General features: G+C 38.0%; 1 protein-coding gene across 5 annotated transcripts in view; it reads left to right on the forward strand.

Annotated features, from left to right (window-relative positions):
- The window catches only part of LOC126867126 (histone demethylase UTY), a 148,970-nt gene that overhangs the window by 24,427 nt on the left and 107,026 nt on the right, over nt 1-17,517 (forward strand). Inside the window, exons 1-2 of one of the 5 annotated variants that reach the window (XM_050621321.1) lie at nt 3,714-3,822; nt 3,909-4,058. The exons of 2 other annotated variants lie outside the window; for them this stretch is intronic. In XM_050621321.1, coding sequence (XP_050477278.1) covers nt 4,036-4,058 — 23 coding nt within the window. In that variant the 5' untranslated portion in view covers nt 3,714-3,822; nt 3,909-4,035. Of the gene's footprint in view, nt 1-3,712; nt 4,599-17,517 lie in introns of those variants that run through there. 2 more of the 5 variants (XM_050621322.1, XM_050621320.1) reach the window with 2 other exon arrangements.

Below are 17,517 nucleotides of genomic sequence, written 5' to 3' on the forward strand. Positions count from 1 at the left end.
GTGTACGTTGTAATATCCAATGATATTCTGTGACACATTATAGCGACAGTTTGCGCTGAGCACGTGTCATTAATTCATACGTAACGTCAGAGCGTTCTTTGCAACGGAGAGGTTAGCTCGTTATGGCCACCTCTCTAGCGTCGCCTGGTTTCCATGGAAACGCAGACACGCCGAGCGAGAAGAACGACTTGGAAGTGACGCAGGCGCGTGAGGTACGCTGATCAGCGTTGGTTACTATGAGCAAGTTCACGTGTGACGCAATTCCTGACGGCAACTTGTCGTCTTGTTCGCATCAGAAAAAATGATCGCTGGTACTGCTAGGACGTGAACGTGACGCGTGACGCTTGTACACATCGGGCTTTAACCCTCGTAGAACGGGATTGCGGAAGTAGAGTCGTTTCCAACCTATTACAGAATCCTGTCATTATGTTTCCTGATTTGATCTTAAATTATTGTTAATTTATTTTATGATACATAGGACAAAGAAATTTCAAATATTAAATAAATAATATTCGTTCTAGGTTTAGGTTAGTGAAGTTAATGCATACGTAAAGTATAACTTTGCATAGAATAGAGATTTTAAATTTCCTGCGGCTAGAATTGCTTATGATTATTGCCTATTATGTTTTTTTAAATGCAGACAACGTGACATTTGAAACTCTTTCATAAATTTTGTAAATTTGCTTATGAAATTATTCCGACTCTTGGAAAATTAATGACTTCTTTCGCAAGTTAAGGTTATTGACTAGTAATTAGTTAATATTTATTCATTATATCGGTCTCAGCCATTATGATCATGATTATGGAGTAATCAGCTGACTTGTAGAGTTTTACCTGTTTTATATATACCAAACTTGTTATTTGTATAATATTATGCATGAGATTATTATGCAATTATTAATACTGGTTGCTCATCGCCTTTAAAATTCATTGATAATATTTGTTCGATTGTGTATATGTACATTGCAAAATACAAATACGGTGTGTGTAATATTTTCGTTGCAACAATATCTATATGATTTCAAATATTGACATTAAATGTTAAAATTCACCGTTGAGGTGAAAGAATCCCAGTCGTAACCAAAAAATACAAAAGGTATGCAGTTTTAACAATGCATGTAAATTTGATCGAGAAATCCGATCTTGAAAATGCCGTTTCTAAATTGCATCCATCCCCCAATTTGTTAAACGGAGTTATTATCTCTGATTCCACGTTTAAATACACCGCGAGCGTACCAAACAAGGTTGCAAATGTATCGAACGCGCGCGATCGATAGTCGGATGTTTACAAGCTTGCATTAAAACGATGATGGTCGTTTTGTGCGGTCGATAAGCGATATAAGTAAATGCAAACTGTTCCGGTGTAAAAACAAGCGCAATTTAGACACGTATAGAGAGTTGGCATGAATTTACTTCAATCTCTTGAATCGTTCGTTTCTTTCAAAAAGAGAAGGGAAAAGAAAATGATGAGTTTTCTATAAAAATGTTCTGCCTCGTGGTCCCTTTCTATCCGCATACCGCGAAAGGTATATTAGAGGTTAGCTTGTAAATGTTCCCGCGAAATTTCGCTCCATTTATGAGAGGAGGTCGTGTGGATTAAAAATTAACGAAAATGGGCCATAACCTCTGTGTTATTCAAATTATTGGAATTCATCTATGTGCTGTACGAATAATTTAATAAAAACAGGAAAAGAAGGAAAAGAATTGTGTGATACGCAACGTTGCTTTAGTTCTTTCATGATTATGAATCTATGAATATATGTACATATATCAACTACAAAAATGAAATTTACCGCAGTAAAAAGAAGTAATACCTTTTTTCGTTACATTTCTTATATTTTCTATATTATCTTATTATTATCATATTTTGCTCAGCCGCACGGTATACGCAAATAAACTTTTTACAATGGTCACGTTTTACTTTACGTTTACAATGGTCACGTTTACACTTTTGCAATTAACACACAGCGTCCCATTTTCTTCTTACATCTTCTAATATTTAATCAAAAACGCTTGAATGTCTACAAAAAAAAGTATCCTTTGATAATTCTGCTTTAGTCCACGAACAAAATAATTGTAAAAATGTAATCGAAACTGTACTGTTCTATACTCGACTGTTAGAGATAGAAGAATACTTAATAATGCACGTATTAATATAACTTAAAAAATTGGATGCAGAATTTTTCTTTAAATATTCACGAAATGTACCTAAATATTCAATGACAGTGTATAATAAATAAATGTAAAGACAATAATATAATAAATTACATATTCACAAAATTTACCTTAATAGAAAGCATACGTATTATAAAAATATAATACAATATGAAAAAATATTTATATCAATAAAATAATGTGCAAATTTGATAATATAAAGCTTCGTAACAAATAACTATGTAGGTTAGGTTTAACTTACAATATAGCCAAGTCTAGCGATACCAATTCGTGTAGTAAATCACATCGAAACCATCGACAAAACTGCCCTTCACTCGAGGTTAACAAATCAAAATAGTATATAAAAAAATAAGTATACTGCTAGAGGCGACGAACGTTTCACGGAAAGCGATCGCTAACCATCGTTTTTTAACACCGGACTTCTCTATCCATATCTGCTGAATCCACCTGAACGTTATTATTCCCAAGTGGATTTTAAGAAAATAGAATATTGTAGGGGGTTGCGTCAATAGAGTGTATTATTATTACAGAAAATTAGAATGTTTTACGATACAACTAAAATAGTTGTAAGTCGACGCTTTTAATTACAACTGTGGACGCGTGTCGCACATGAAACTGATTTTGCTTGTTATATGAGTATATGGTGCGCGACGTGATTACTCTGGCAAGCTCTGTGCTTCGCTTATGTAGGTCTTGGTCTTTTGTGTGACGTTCTCTTTCGCGCGGAGTAGCGAAGCAGTAAAGAACATGCGAGAAACAGATTAGCAAACGCAAGCCTCTGCATCGCGGTAATTCGGTATAATTTGTTAACCTCTCTGGGAATGGAATTTCCATTTTACGCATGCGTCTGTTTCTTCTTCTTTCACGAGTTCATTCGGTCAAACCGATTTACATTAAGTAGCTTTTGAAAACTATGTACAGTAAACCTTGTATAAATGCTCGAAAGAAACGAGATACAGTACAAGTTTATTGTATATATGTACTTCCTAAGTTACAATCTATTCTTGATATACAGCGGCTACAAAAAGTATTTGTATTTATTACAGCAATTAAGTCGAAGTATATTCAGTTTCGTATCATTTAGTAGAAATACTGTGAAAATGAAATGTGAAATCAGGCAGAGAAACGCTTCAATGGGAAATAAGAGTATAATGTACAAATACGTTTTGTAGTCACTGTAAATTCATGTTATGTACGTTAAATTATAATCGTAACTTAACGACCTAGATTTACTAACAGAGTGATAAGGCGACTGCTTTAGTGTGGTCAAAGAAATGTAGGAGATAAGGTTGCTCTCTTTCAGAGCGTAGACAGCTGTAGTACGTATCGTGACTCGTGACACAGACGGGGTGGATGCATCGGGCGGTGGCTTGTCAACGAGTGTCACGGTACTGTTCTAAAACAGGGCCACTACGCATGCGCAATTCCCCTATCGGCTCGCGTTGTCTCTCTGCGTCCCTCTGCCGTAGTATTACTGTCGTTTCCCCCTCCATCCATCTTCGAGCATCCCCTCTTTCATGCTCTCCTAATCCCCGTGTGCCCTTCGCGCCAGTCGCGTCAGTTGCGTGAGAGCCTTTAACGGGGGAGGTGCTACTTAGCACTTACCGTGCGTGGCACCCTCTCCTCTTCTAATCACTGCCATTAATAGTATATATATATATATATGTATATATACACATACACATACACACACACATATATATATAAATATATACATATATGTATAATCGAAGGACAAAGTAGAATATATCCGTGGCAACAAGGAAGGAAATGTGATGATGCGTGAACTGTGACACGAAAACAGCGTGCAGTTCGCGAAGATCAACGGTACGTGTTACACGACAGATCGACAGGAATAAAATGTGCCACGGAAAGGGAAAACCGTAAGTGTTCTTGTTTCACGGAAGAAGAGAGCATCGGACCTATCGTTGTGTCCGTTGTTACTAGTGCTGCGCTTCGCGTGGCGAAGCACACGGTCGCGTTTCTTCGCTTCGAACACGCATAGTGTATTCATCGTATCTTTCTTCCTCTCCCACTTTTCTCCTTCTCTGCCTTTCGTCATGTTCGTTTTGTGCATCGACACGTTTACTGGCTGACGCGCATCCGACGGCCTTGTTCTCCTCTGTGTTCTTTTCGCCTCTGTTCGCCTCGGTGTACGTTAAGGAGGATAGCGTAATATGTCGCTATCTGTGTGACGTCGTGACTGAAAGCGACGTCTTGGATCCTATGCACGACTCAAACGCGGAAGTCGGTGAACTTGTACATCTGGTGTCCAGTGTGATATTTCTCGCCTCGATCTCGTTTCCCATTCTGTCGAAGAGGATTCTCCTGTGACGCGTGCACGACCTTCCAAGAGCGTACATACGGCGTCTTCCTGGCGCTGATTGAGATTTAAATTCCACGGACCTTGGGCGATTTAAATGGTGAGTGAACCGCTCGCTGACTCGCTGCGTGCATCACTGTGTGTCGTGGTTGGCACGCTTGCACGTAGGTACACTACCGGCCATAAGTATTAGGATCAAGTATTAGGACAGCCACTCGTTACATTCGTCGAAAAACTATCAAATTTTATTGTCTAGTATTTTACATTGTACGACACTCTAGCACATGTGATGCAAACAACGTAAGAGATTTATAATACAACAAGCACAAAATAAAACCAATGACAGGAAATTTGTGTTAAATACTGTCCTAGTACTTAATCGGCCGTAGTATATATAGATACAGTGGCTCACGAAAATAGTCGAACACTTCATGATACACAGCATGGATAATAGTTTTAAACAAAATGGTCTCGCTGCATATTGTGGCTTTATGGTATAGTGAATAATCGACAGCGCAAATACTTTGGTGATGTTTGCGAAATGTATGCTTCCAACGAATATCTTGTAACGTCTATATATATTTTTAGATCTGATCTTGCCAATGTGTTGTGTGTGTCAATGAGATTTCAAAATTGTTCTATATGATATGTACATAAAAAGTTCCTAAGAATATTCGAATATTTCCGTGAGTTACTGTACGTATATGTACGGAAATAGGAAGCGTGTTTTCCTCGATGATACCGACACGGCGTTTGGTCCAAGATTGATCGTCGTATGTGCGTGCATGTGTGCGTGTGTTGTTTAACGGTGCATCGAAAGGCTCTCTGACTCGTTTTCCACCAACGGACGACATATCGGCCTCATTTTATGCTCGGATTAGGAGGCCGAGCATGAAATTTTTGTCGAGTGGTGTACGATCGATGCCTCGGGGACGTTTCGTATACGCCCTCGACTCGTCCTTTGACCCTTAAACGAGCAAGCGCCGTATGCATCGAATATAGAACACTTTCCTTTCCCCAAATTTCTTCTTCTAATAATTTACCTTTACAGATTAACTTAATTAGAACGCGATAGAGACACGGAGAATGTATCGTTGTACAATATTCTAAACATTATATAACTATATTTATTGAACTTTCTATTAGTATTAAAACGATCGATAGCTAGATATTAATTCAATTAAAATGTTATAGAGGCGTAGAATAATATATTGACATAAAATTGCGAATACCGTGTAATACCGTTTGCTAAAGTTTATATCAACACCAGAATTACCGTCTAAGTTTACATTGCAGGAATTAGGATGAAAGGTATACGAGAGAACACGCAGTGAACAAAAATAAAGGACGTATAGTATTTTAGAAAAAACTATTCCAATTTCCACAAATGCATCGTTGTAGACTTGTAAAATTTTTACAAAAATTTCAGAATATTCATTATTCTTCTGATTTCACCATTAAATTTATTTCATATAAAACGATATAACGTTTTACATTTTACATTCTCTTTTTGTATCGCATAAGTAGATATATATATACTATTCAGAGTTGGTCAGGCTTCTTCCTTCTCACCTTGACCCGCATAACTCTTTCTCACGATCGTTGAGTTACTTACCGATCATCGGTACATCGCATTCAAAAGTTCCGATAAATTCCGAGCTAAAACTGGTAAAATAAACGATCCTGTACCTGGGTCACGTGTTTATGAGGCATATTGGCGGTCAGTCGCATTCTTGATTGTTCCAGCGACCTTGATGGGGCCTTGATCCCCGTTGAAAGTAAAGCTCTATTTCGCTTGGTATGGCTCGCAAAATAGGACCCGATGAAACCCGTAGAATGGCGTACGTTCGCGTCATGGGAGGCTAGCGAACGTGGAAACAATAACGGCGCGTATTAATCGGCCATAAGCCAGAGTAGGTCAATGCAACAAGTCGCGTAAATGCCAAGCTCGATAATGATAATGCGTGAAAGGTTGAGGAATACCGGTGAGCTGGTAACTGCTATCCGATGTGAATCGTTAGCAACTGAAAAAAAAAAAAATTAGGTCACTGTGTGCGTGTACATGCGCTGTATCTACGAGTGTACATATGAATGCACGCTAATGGGGGAAACCATACCAAGTTCGGCTTAGCTCGACGAATTACGAGTAATTATTCGATTACGATAATAGGATGTAATTAGCTTTGCCTTTGTTGTGAGCTTTCGTTTGTTTTCTCGGATTTCCTTAAGAGCAAAAAATTGAGGTTATCTCGGTATCGTTATAAGGAAAACAATCTTTACGCAATTAAACGATGGTACATTGTATCGTACATTTAATTTTGGAAATTACAATGGTTGTTTGAGAAATATGGGAATCGAAATATTTAGGTATAATTAGCACTTTAGAATCACGTACGAAGATTGTTTGTAGTCGGTATCTTATTAACATTTTAAATAATCTACAAATGACTATAAAAAATTTTTTTTTTATACATATATATATTTAGCGTATCTAACTTGAGTATTATATTTACAAACATAAAATATATTTAGGTAAAATAATATGAAAATATCAAACCAGATTATCTCCAATCAGATGCATCTAAATTGCAAAATGTATAAATCACACGATTCATATCCTTCATTTTATTTACCATCCTCTTTGTAGTTATCTTTTCTGTACTTGATAAATCTGTTGCAAGGAACAATTCAATCCGCTTGATAATATCAGCGGGGAAGCGGAATGCGATGAACTTTACGTCGCAATTGCATGACACTCTTTCCATCGCGTTTGAATTACCCGCGTTTACGACTCGGAGCAGCGAGCATTTACGGTTATTACCGCGCCCTTAAAATTGTTCCAGGTGCTTCCCGATCGTGGCCACGACCGAGCCTAACGTACATAAAATCCCGAGATTAATTTTCGTAAGATTGCGTTTCAACCGCTTTTTTGACCTCGATCGGATTTTATCTCGAACTGGTTTCTTTTTTCGCTGCAAATTTTTCTCGTCCGTTAAATCTCGTCTCGAATCTTGTTCTATGCCTCTTTGTTGATGTTACATACGTACATCTGTTCGTGTTTGCTGCAGATTAATGTTTTATGCTTTGAGATAAAGTATTGCACGGTTGGTCGAATTTCTTTTACAAAATCAGTGATCTGGAAAGATAGTAATTTTTAATATCTTTTTGAAGAAGAAGTTTCTAAAGGTATGTATCTTATTTGCTGAACTTTTCTTGTCATAATTTTCTATAAAGAAAAATCAAAGTTGTATTTTATAAGATTGCAATTTTTTCAATTGTCTCTTAAATTGTCTTTAGTTATTATAAATATAAATATTCTCGATGGTGGTGTAACACGTGTTCACTGAAAACAATAATTTTCATAAAAAAAATTTCGCAATATCCATTATATGAAAAGAATTGTTCACAACTGGTTGTCATATTGCAAGACGAGAGGTTATGTAAAACCAAACATTAAAACAAACATTCGTTTTATTATTTCTCAACAAACAAGTTCTATAACTGTTATCGTGCAGAAATTATCCATAACGGATTAGTCATTTTCAAAGTATTGGGTTATGCAACATCCACTTAAAATAAACTACACTCTGAAAACTTTGCGGTTAAAAATCTGTCTTTATAGGAAAAACCTAGAGAGTGGAATAAACATGAAACGCGGATTACGTCCAAATTATGAGATTATGTAACGTTCATTTAAAGCTTGAAACAATTTCCAAACTCGTGGCACTGTATCGTTAAAAAAGAATTATGTTCACTGAGAAAATAAGAATAGACGATAAAATACCAGGTTATGTAACATCCAGCTAAAACGAATTTTCAGAACGCTTGAAATTCTGCCGCTAAAAGAAACTATATTTGTTTAAAGAAGACTTAAAAAGTATCAGGGATATTCATTTGTAGTGCAATTTACATCCGAAACGCGAGGTTATGCAATACCCACTTGAAATTCGTAAAACTTCATCACTAATAAAGATTATTATCATGGAAAACAATAAATTTAAAAACGAATATGAAAAGTCCATTTGGAGTGCAATTTATGAAGAAAGCATTGTCAAATATTTCCAAGCGGCGACACCGGTTCTGTTCGCGGACGAACGTTTTGTCCCTCTAGTGTTGATACGCATATCTGCATGTATATCGCGTTCATTTGTCTGCATACGTCTCTCTTGTGTTTACGTTGCCCACGTACGTCCGTCCCTGGTGTTTAGCGAAAGAGGTGTCGAGTTTCAAAGCAGAGCAAGTCACCGCGACTAACACCGAACAAAACGCGCATACACGTGCATTGTGTGCGTAAAGTCCGTGCTATTTTACATACAGAAATAGAGAGAGAGAAAGAGAAATGTATAACGAACAGAAGGGCGGTGTTGCTATCCGTGTGTACACCGGATGGATGAAAAATGCTTGAAAAGTGGTAAACGCGACGCAGGAAACAGAGGAAGTAGAACGTGTCTTCTCAGGATTAAAAGTAGTGTCTCCAAAGGCACGGTTAGGCATAGAAACGCACCATGCAAAAGGAACTAGCGACAGTGAGCTCGGATTTGTTGCATTATTATGGTAACGTGACTCAGAAACCGCGGTTTAATTGGAACACGGAACAGGCAAGTTTATAGGATACGGTTTATGAGAAGCGTGAATGGTTTTCAAAGATATACTTGTCTACGGAAATGTCACGCTTGGAAAGAATGTCTACTATAATGAATATTTTAGAATTCTGAGTTTATTATGAAAGAGGTTTTGTTCCTAGAAGTCACTAGATCGTTTTAAGATAAATGTTGTAACGTTGGCTTCAAGATCACGTGCTTTAGATATATTCAGATCTTTTTACACGCTATATTTAACGTTTCTTAACCGAGATACTATTTCTAAGGTATTATTACATTATGCGAAAGAAACTAACAGATTTGAAAGTTTGGTTAGGACGAAGGTAGCATCATTCTAAATGTTAAATTTATTTTGTCGTTGAATTCTGCTTGTAAGGTTTAAAACGCGATATTGAAAAGAGAAAATTTTTTATTAAAATTCCTTCCGGGAGTTTAAGAGCTTAACGTATTGCCAGATAAAAAAGAATTCCAAAAACGAGGGATGACAATGTATTTAATTTTTTTGAGCGACAGGTACCATCAACTTTTTGCGAAAAAGTAGACTGACGCCTTTAAAAAATGCATTTTCAGCGTCGAAATGATGCTTGCAAGAGATTGAAGCGTTTGTTCTTTTTGTAGCGCCGCTATGGCCAAGAAATTCTGGACAATAAGATACAAAAGAAAGAGTAGGCGAGTCAGCGTAGAATTTAAATTCTTGATCTCACGGTCACTGACCATGGCATTCAGGCAGTGCCACAGTGTTGTTGAACGAGTTGAAGATCAGTGCCCCCTGCTTCCCGGGCCGAGTTCGATGAAAGATCCGACGATCAATGAGTCACTTATGTATTCACGCCAGAAAAAAAAGGTACTGTGGAATTTAATTAACGCGACGCGTCACATCACCGTAATCGGTTGGTAAGCAAAATTTTATCTTTTTCCTGAAGAACACTTTAACCGCTATTACAAAAGTGACTTATTATATTACATTAGTGTGTGTAAAACAGTAAACGATACCTTTCGATAATTTCGAAGGAAAATGGTGGCTCGCTATATAGGGTGTCTAACAAGAATCTAGGAGGCTGAAATGATTTCGATGTTTCTGATGGTAGAAAATACATAGAGTAGATTACAAAAGGGATCTGTACAATTGAAGTACAATTTGAAGGGATTGCTTTAAACATAAGGTCTTCTATCTAAACTTAGCCATCTAATTATTTTAATATTATGGATTAAAGTGGTAAAATTCGTTGACGTATAGAAATTATTGACGTCTTAAATAACGATGACTTTATATTACGTTTCACTCCTCAATACTATTTAAACTATGTTTACGATATTGTGATACTGTACTATATTTTTATGTTATATCATTTTTATTACGTAATATGGTACAGTATACGGTGTTACGAATATACTTTGAATGATATCAGAGAATGAAATATGAAATCGTTCTTTCAAACGTCAACGATATTTTGTATATCTCGGTGTATGATATAGAAAATAATTAAACGATGAAATTTATATGGAACATTGTGTATATTTGAAACGATCCTCGTTTAATAATCAGGCATATATCGATTCGTTAGTGGAGTATTAATGATTTCATCGTATCCCAGCATTACCCGTAAATTTCTTACAATGCTGCAGATATACGCTATTACAGTTCCGAGATAATCAACGCTAGCGTAGGGAATTAGCGTAGAGCGTAGATTTTATAATTTGCCAATCCCCCGTATAATTCGCTGCATAATGTAAACTAACTGTATCTAGGAAACAAGTAGCTTTAAAATGCACATTAATTAAATTAATTAAAATTGCTCCACCTTTATTAAGACTTTTTTCGTTGTAGAGAAGGGAAATTAAAATTAAGTACAAAGCGAAGTTCAGCATCGTACGCTAAATAGATGCGCATCTAGATTTATACTAATAGCATCATTTAGCATCTATATATCGATTCTTGCATAAAATTCAATTTATGATTTCAACCGAGTCGCTAATAATCTATTACGATGATTGATGTGAGTGGAACAACAAGCAAGCAAAAATGAGGAATTAATTATCGTTACAACGACCAAATGGTTTATGAACGCGATATGCTCGCCAATGCAAGGTTTTGCTCGTGCTCATTTTCCAGAGAAGAAGTGTTAAAATTGTTGCCACGCAGGTGATTAAACCTGGATCTAAGATAAGATACTTGCAACATACGAACCATAACCCCGGTGTTAATTCCCAGTAGAACCGCTAGTGCGTATAATCGGACTGTTGATAACCTGATTACACCGTTATTACGTTGCATCGAGCAATTACGTCGGTAAACGACGACTGGCTGTCGTAGGAGTAATTAAAATTAATCGATTTATTGATACGCACGATATATTGGTATATTTTTTAGTAAGTTCTGATAGAATCTTAGCGTATTAATCTCGAGATTACGAGTTGTACCAAATGGGTATATTACACGGACACTAATCTGAACAGCCAATGTTTTCTATTTGTGTCATTCATATTTTGTTGCTATTGCTTTATAGCTTCGATTTAAAAATGTCCTAATTATTACGACGCGTTTCGTACCCCGCAACCGCGTCTTATAATTTCTTCACATTAGTGTAAACACTTACGTACGCTAATTTGATCATTGCATCTACATAAACAAAATTACATTACCTTTCGTAAACAGTACTCAAACGCGTGCTATACTAGCAATTAAACTTACTATTACTAGCGTCATAAACTAGCAGTTAATAATACAACGACATATGACAATTACATTTAACTATGCTTACCAATTTCACATAGTAGCATAAGGTTACTTGACTGTTAGTAACCTTATGGCATGGCCATCCGACACGTAGAGCCATAATATATAAAAAAGTAAAAAGGATTTATATACATAAAACAGTTTGCTCGTTCAAGGGACAGAGTACGATTTGGTCGTTTTGCAAGGCAAACACCTCGCGACAATTCCAGGGGAGTAATTTGCACGCGAAACTAGTTTTCCAGCACATAGTGGAGTACGTGCCCGTGGCGCGTACAGAAAGAGATGAGAGTATCGTGTGTTCGTACGCACAGTTAGGCACATGTACGTGCGTCTCTCTGTCGGAGAGGAGCCAGCCTGATGATACAGGTACTAGAGAGCGGGTCGTTGAACTTAGGTTCCTCTTGTATACACTCCACACCACCGTCTTCCGGCCGTTTTCGTTTCAGTTTCTTATAGTAGGAAGCATCGCTGGAATCTAAATGCGACGAACAAGGAGCTGCTGAGTAAGAAGCTGAACAGCGGATGCTACGCGGGAATAGATTGCCTAGACGATAAATAATTTAACGGAATGGTAAAAAATTCGGCGGTAGCGTTTAATCTTGTCGTTAGCGATTAGCGATAGCTCGTCATACCTTTTTTGCTCAACGGAACAGTTTGTACAACTTGGATGTATTATTAGGCGTCGTTATTGTAAATTTTACATCGTAAATTCTATCGTGTATTGTGTGATTATTGTAATTTACTGACGCGAACAGCTGAAATCACGTGTTTCATCACGTTTGACACGCGAAGCTGTAGAGAATTGTGTCGCGATTAGAAAAATATAAATTTTTCAGCCGTTTCCTCTAAACTTGATGCCGCGTTATCAGCGAGAAATCTGACGTTTGGATTTTTATTATTACGTTGGTCGAGGATAGCAAGGTTACATATGTCTACGTTTGGAAAGATTCATTTACCGTTGTTTCATTTAACACGCATAAAAATGTATCTTAAAATATTTCAGCCTCGGAGCGTCGCTCATAAAACTCGAATCATCGAACGTTTTGTCCTAATCAAATGTTTCCATATGTACACGTATAGTTGTTGGAGTTAACGATTTCCGGCATGTTCGTGGAATCCTGTTTGAAGTTAGTCACCAACTACAGTTAGTTTCCTGGCCAGCCATCCTGCTTGATCAAGGCGGTGCACACCTTGTCGGCTCGGATGCGTCTCTTGTTTGTGCGTCTTCTTTTTTACTTATATTCCGATCCTCCTTCTTCGTAGCGTCTAGCCACGGTCTATACTCCTAGCGACTGACTGGAACCGGGAAAAAGATGAGATAGTATCGGAGGAAACTTATATCCTCTGGTCTCTTCCTGTAGATAAATTTATTGAAATTGCTTCTACTCATTTTTATGAAATTTAAGGAAAATCGTGTAGTCGATTGCTTCCTTCCCGCAGATAAATATATTGAAACTAGTTCTGGTTGTATCGATCAAATTTCTGAAAAAAATTTGATTATTCAGTCCCTACAATTATCTAATTATATAGTAGTAGTTCATTGTAGGTAAATTCGTATAAAATCTGGTTATTTCTATGAAATTTAAGAAACGGCATAATTAGCCACACGGATATGTAGAAATGGAGTCACAAGAGTTCTTACAACTGTTATTGTGTGACACATAAAATATGCCCTATGACTAGATAACGAACTAAAAGTTATTTGGTATTTTAGAATGGTTTATCAATTCATGTTGGTATAGCGTGAATAGAGAATCGATTCCTTTATAAAAGATTCTATTGTTACAACAGGAAGTCGATAAAAATATCTGCATAAAGCTGGAACTCGAGCCACGTGTCTATAATATCAGTATCGTTGAGTTATCATTCTACATTAGACGTATCCATCGCTTAAGTTACAAAACCTATTACTAACCTCCAACTTGTATAAACTTGATAAACCTTTCACATAGAAATCACTCATCCAAGAACACTGATACCGAAGCGCTACTATATCATCCGTTTCCTTCGTAATTCTCTCATCTATCGAGTCATTAACCAAAAGTAGCATCTATCTTATCAACCGTTAGTTACAGCATCCACTAAAAGGGAACGTGCCAGAAGCACTCGTCAGCCGCGTATCAGCCTAGTCTTTGGAGAGATTAAAATCCACAATTCGTGCGAGCTATTTTTACCGACGGCGCAAGCTGCGCTTGTCAACCCGCGACGCTGACCGTTCAGATTTCAATTAGACACACAGATGGACATCTCGGTTTACTCCGGTTCCGGTGAAACGGAGGAGTAAGCGGCGTGCAGCAGCCATCGGCGCAAGCTCGTCGCGATCCCCACCTTCCACCCTTTCCCCTTCGTATAACCGTACCAAAACGGCCGAGAAAGGGACAGAGAGAGGATGAACGTTCGTTCAAAGCAGCGCAGGGATCCGGCGTTTGGGAGCGACAGGGGTGGCAACGAAGCATCGCCGCAAAATCACAACGCGAAAAGAAAACAATATTTCCTGAGCTATCTGAAACAGTTCCGTCTTTGTCAGCAAATCTAATCGAAAGATACCGAATCAAATTTGTCGCTAATAAATAATAATAGATGTCGATGCTATATACGATAGAACTGCAACATAGAAATATAAAAAAAAAAAAGAAAAAAAAATTCACGAAGAGAGGTCGAAAATGGTATGGGTCTTTCGCGCGTCGTGGCAAAGCCACGGAACGTCCCTGAGAGTTCACTAGCTTCCACGGATCGTTGTGAACCGCCTCTTCTCTCTTTCTCTTCCTCGTTGCCTGTCTCTTCCTCTCCTTCGCCATGCCGAAGAGACGTAGCCGGGTGACCATGTGCGCGTGTGCGTTGCACGTCAGGGCTGGCGAGCCCCGGAGGAACGGTCCTTTCTCGGCCGAAAACTGGTTCCGTATGCTTTCGTGCACTATATCGGGGCCTCCGTCTTGTATACACGCCTGTGGCCCGGGACTCTATCTGTCCCAGAGAGGAGAGCAATAGAGGCCCAGGGAGACGAATTGGTCGGACGATCAGTCGTCGAATCGCGGCCCAGAGGGCGCGTCGTTAGGCACGGTTTAGGAGTGAGTTTTCGTGTTGGGGCGGCTCAACCTCCCCTCGCGTCCTTCCTCGTAGTATCGTTCTACCGCTATACACCTCTCCTCACCTCTAACTCGACCTCCGTCCATCCATCTTTCTCTTTCGTCCTATCCGTCTCACTCGGTTTCTCTCGCTTTCTCTGCCAGGTACCGTACTCTCTTCCTTTCTCTCGCGTCCTTTCTCTTTCTCTGTCGGTCCAACTAGCGGGGGCCCGCGGGAGTGACCCTGAAAGTTCAACAGCCCTCCCTCGAATGGCGCCCCTAACCGCCCCCTCCTCCACCCTCGTACCTCTTCCCGTGTCCCTTCCCTTTGTGTTGTGCACTGAAACCTAACTTCGCTTAGGCGGCCGCGGTTGCCGCCGCAGCCACCGACACGCCGTTTCTGTGCTGCACGGACTTCCATTTCTTTCTTTCTTTCTTTCTTTCTTTCTTTCTTTCCATCGTTCTTTCCTGCGTGCGCGTAGCTCTGTCTCCCTTTTCTCTGTTCCATCCTCGGACCGTTTATTTCCATTTTCTCTTTCTAACCTCTTGCCACCTCGTGTCTATGGTATATATATATATAATATATATTATATATATACATATATATATATATATGTATGTACGACGGCCTTTACCAGCCGCCAGCCACGACCGTGTTCCTAAGGCTAAGGACCTTCTCGCGCGGACCTGATTGACCGTGCATCACAGGCCAAGTCTTTTTCTCGCGAATCTTTGAGAAATCGAGGCAGTTCCGAGATTCTCAAGTCAGAGAATTGGTTTTTCGTCGCTGCGAGTTACAGCGGATGATTTGATTGGGGTAACGAATTAGGTTAGGTTAGAGGCGAGTGTGACGAAGTTTCGCAGTTTTTTAAGTACAGGTTGCTGGATGTTGGGTTGCGTGCGGACAAAATTTTGGTCGGGTCGGTTTGATTAAGGGAAGTTTGGTTGATTTGATGGGAAGTATTATATAGATTACGAAGTTTTCTTGTTTTCGGACTAACATTAGTATTAGAATTGCTTTCTTCTATCTTGTTTGCTGTTTGGCAAGATATAAGATACGTATCTCTAAGTACACGTGCTAGAAAATAACTCTATTGCAATTCTGCAGCATGAATTTTCTGTTTCCTCTTTATTCATTAATTTATTCAACACCAGTGCAACTTCCTTTTCCCATTTCCCTTGAACCGAAAGGGACGGAAGTCGGTACATTCTTCTCCCGCATTGTAGTATCTTTCAATGCTACAATCGTGTATATACTGTATAATTCGACGTAACTTCGGAAATATAAATTGCAGCGCGGAGGACTTATGCCCGGATGCGTTGCATAAGTCACGTTTAAAGGCTTAAAACCTTGACCATAAGACCATCATTGTACAACAGTATTTTGTTCGCTCGATACTATAGTAGCTTATTACTTCTCTCTTTTTTTACGCTGCTGCTTGTATTTCGAATCTCTTTTTCTCTTTAAGAATCGTCATGATTATTACTAGCATGCTATTTCCACATACCAAACGGTATTATTAATATGCATCATAATACGCGTGTCATCGTGCAGGTTTTTTAAGATCTGTTCTCACGACGCGACGCGATGCTTTAAGGCAATTGTCCTTGTCGTTTCATAGTATCGATGAAATAGAGAAGAAAGAAATATTTAATTATTTATAAAATCAATGTTGATTTATTAATTCTGAATGAAATTATAATTGTAATATTAATATTAAAGTTAATTAATGTGTATATAAATATTTAAAGAATTTAATTAATCTGCCCGCTGGTAATTAATTAGTCGATAAACTTTTAACTTAATTAAACATTTTTACATGTCACATGCATATGCGGTAAATATTGCCATTCCGCGCGTGTAACGCATTTGAAATAGAATAAATATCGCGTGGAAACGTTGTTCAATTAAATGGATGGTCCAGCAGTGTCAAATTAACGATAACTTAATAATACGCTGTTAACAATTTGTCGAATTGTGAGATATTTCCATTCGTTCACACGTGTATTGTTTCAAATGTCCACCCGTATGACAGTTCCCGGTCATTTAGATTAATCATTTTTAGGTTTCAACATTTATCAGCTTCTATTATTAAATCGTCACATGCCAGACAGCTTTTGGTTTATCTTTGTAATAAACCCGCGATGGAAATACATTCTATACTTTTTTTATTTTTAGCAGTAAAACGGAACTTGATTGTCGGTTAATTACTGTATAAACGGAGACGAAAGTTTATCTCAAAAATTTTATTTCGTAGGAAATAAAATATAGAATATGAAAGTTTGAGACTAGAAGACTCGAATCTTTATATACGAATTCTACGATTAATTAAATTTCGATTTTAATATTATGCCATAGTATTGTTAAATATATATCAAGTATTATTTTGTTACGACAAGATTTCGTTATATGTAAATATAATTTACAAATCTTCAGTCATCACACGCAAACATAAACAACCAATAAAGCACAGTCGTAAAAGTAAACGTTGCACCGAATTTCACTGATGCGATCATCGAAAAATTCATGAGAAAAAAAGGGATCGGAATATCATTACGAAACACGGAGGTAGTCCAGAAATGAAAGTGGCAATACGGTTTCTTTATGTTGCCAGA

This window comes from Bombus huntii, chromosome 6 (assembly GCF_024542735.1).
Source record: "Bombus huntii isolate Logan2020A chromosome 6, iyBomHunt1.1, whole genome shotgun sequence".
In the NCBI taxonomy this organism is placed as follows: domain Eukaryota; kingdom Metazoa; phylum Arthropoda; class Insecta; order Hymenoptera; family Apidae; genus Bombus; species Bombus huntii.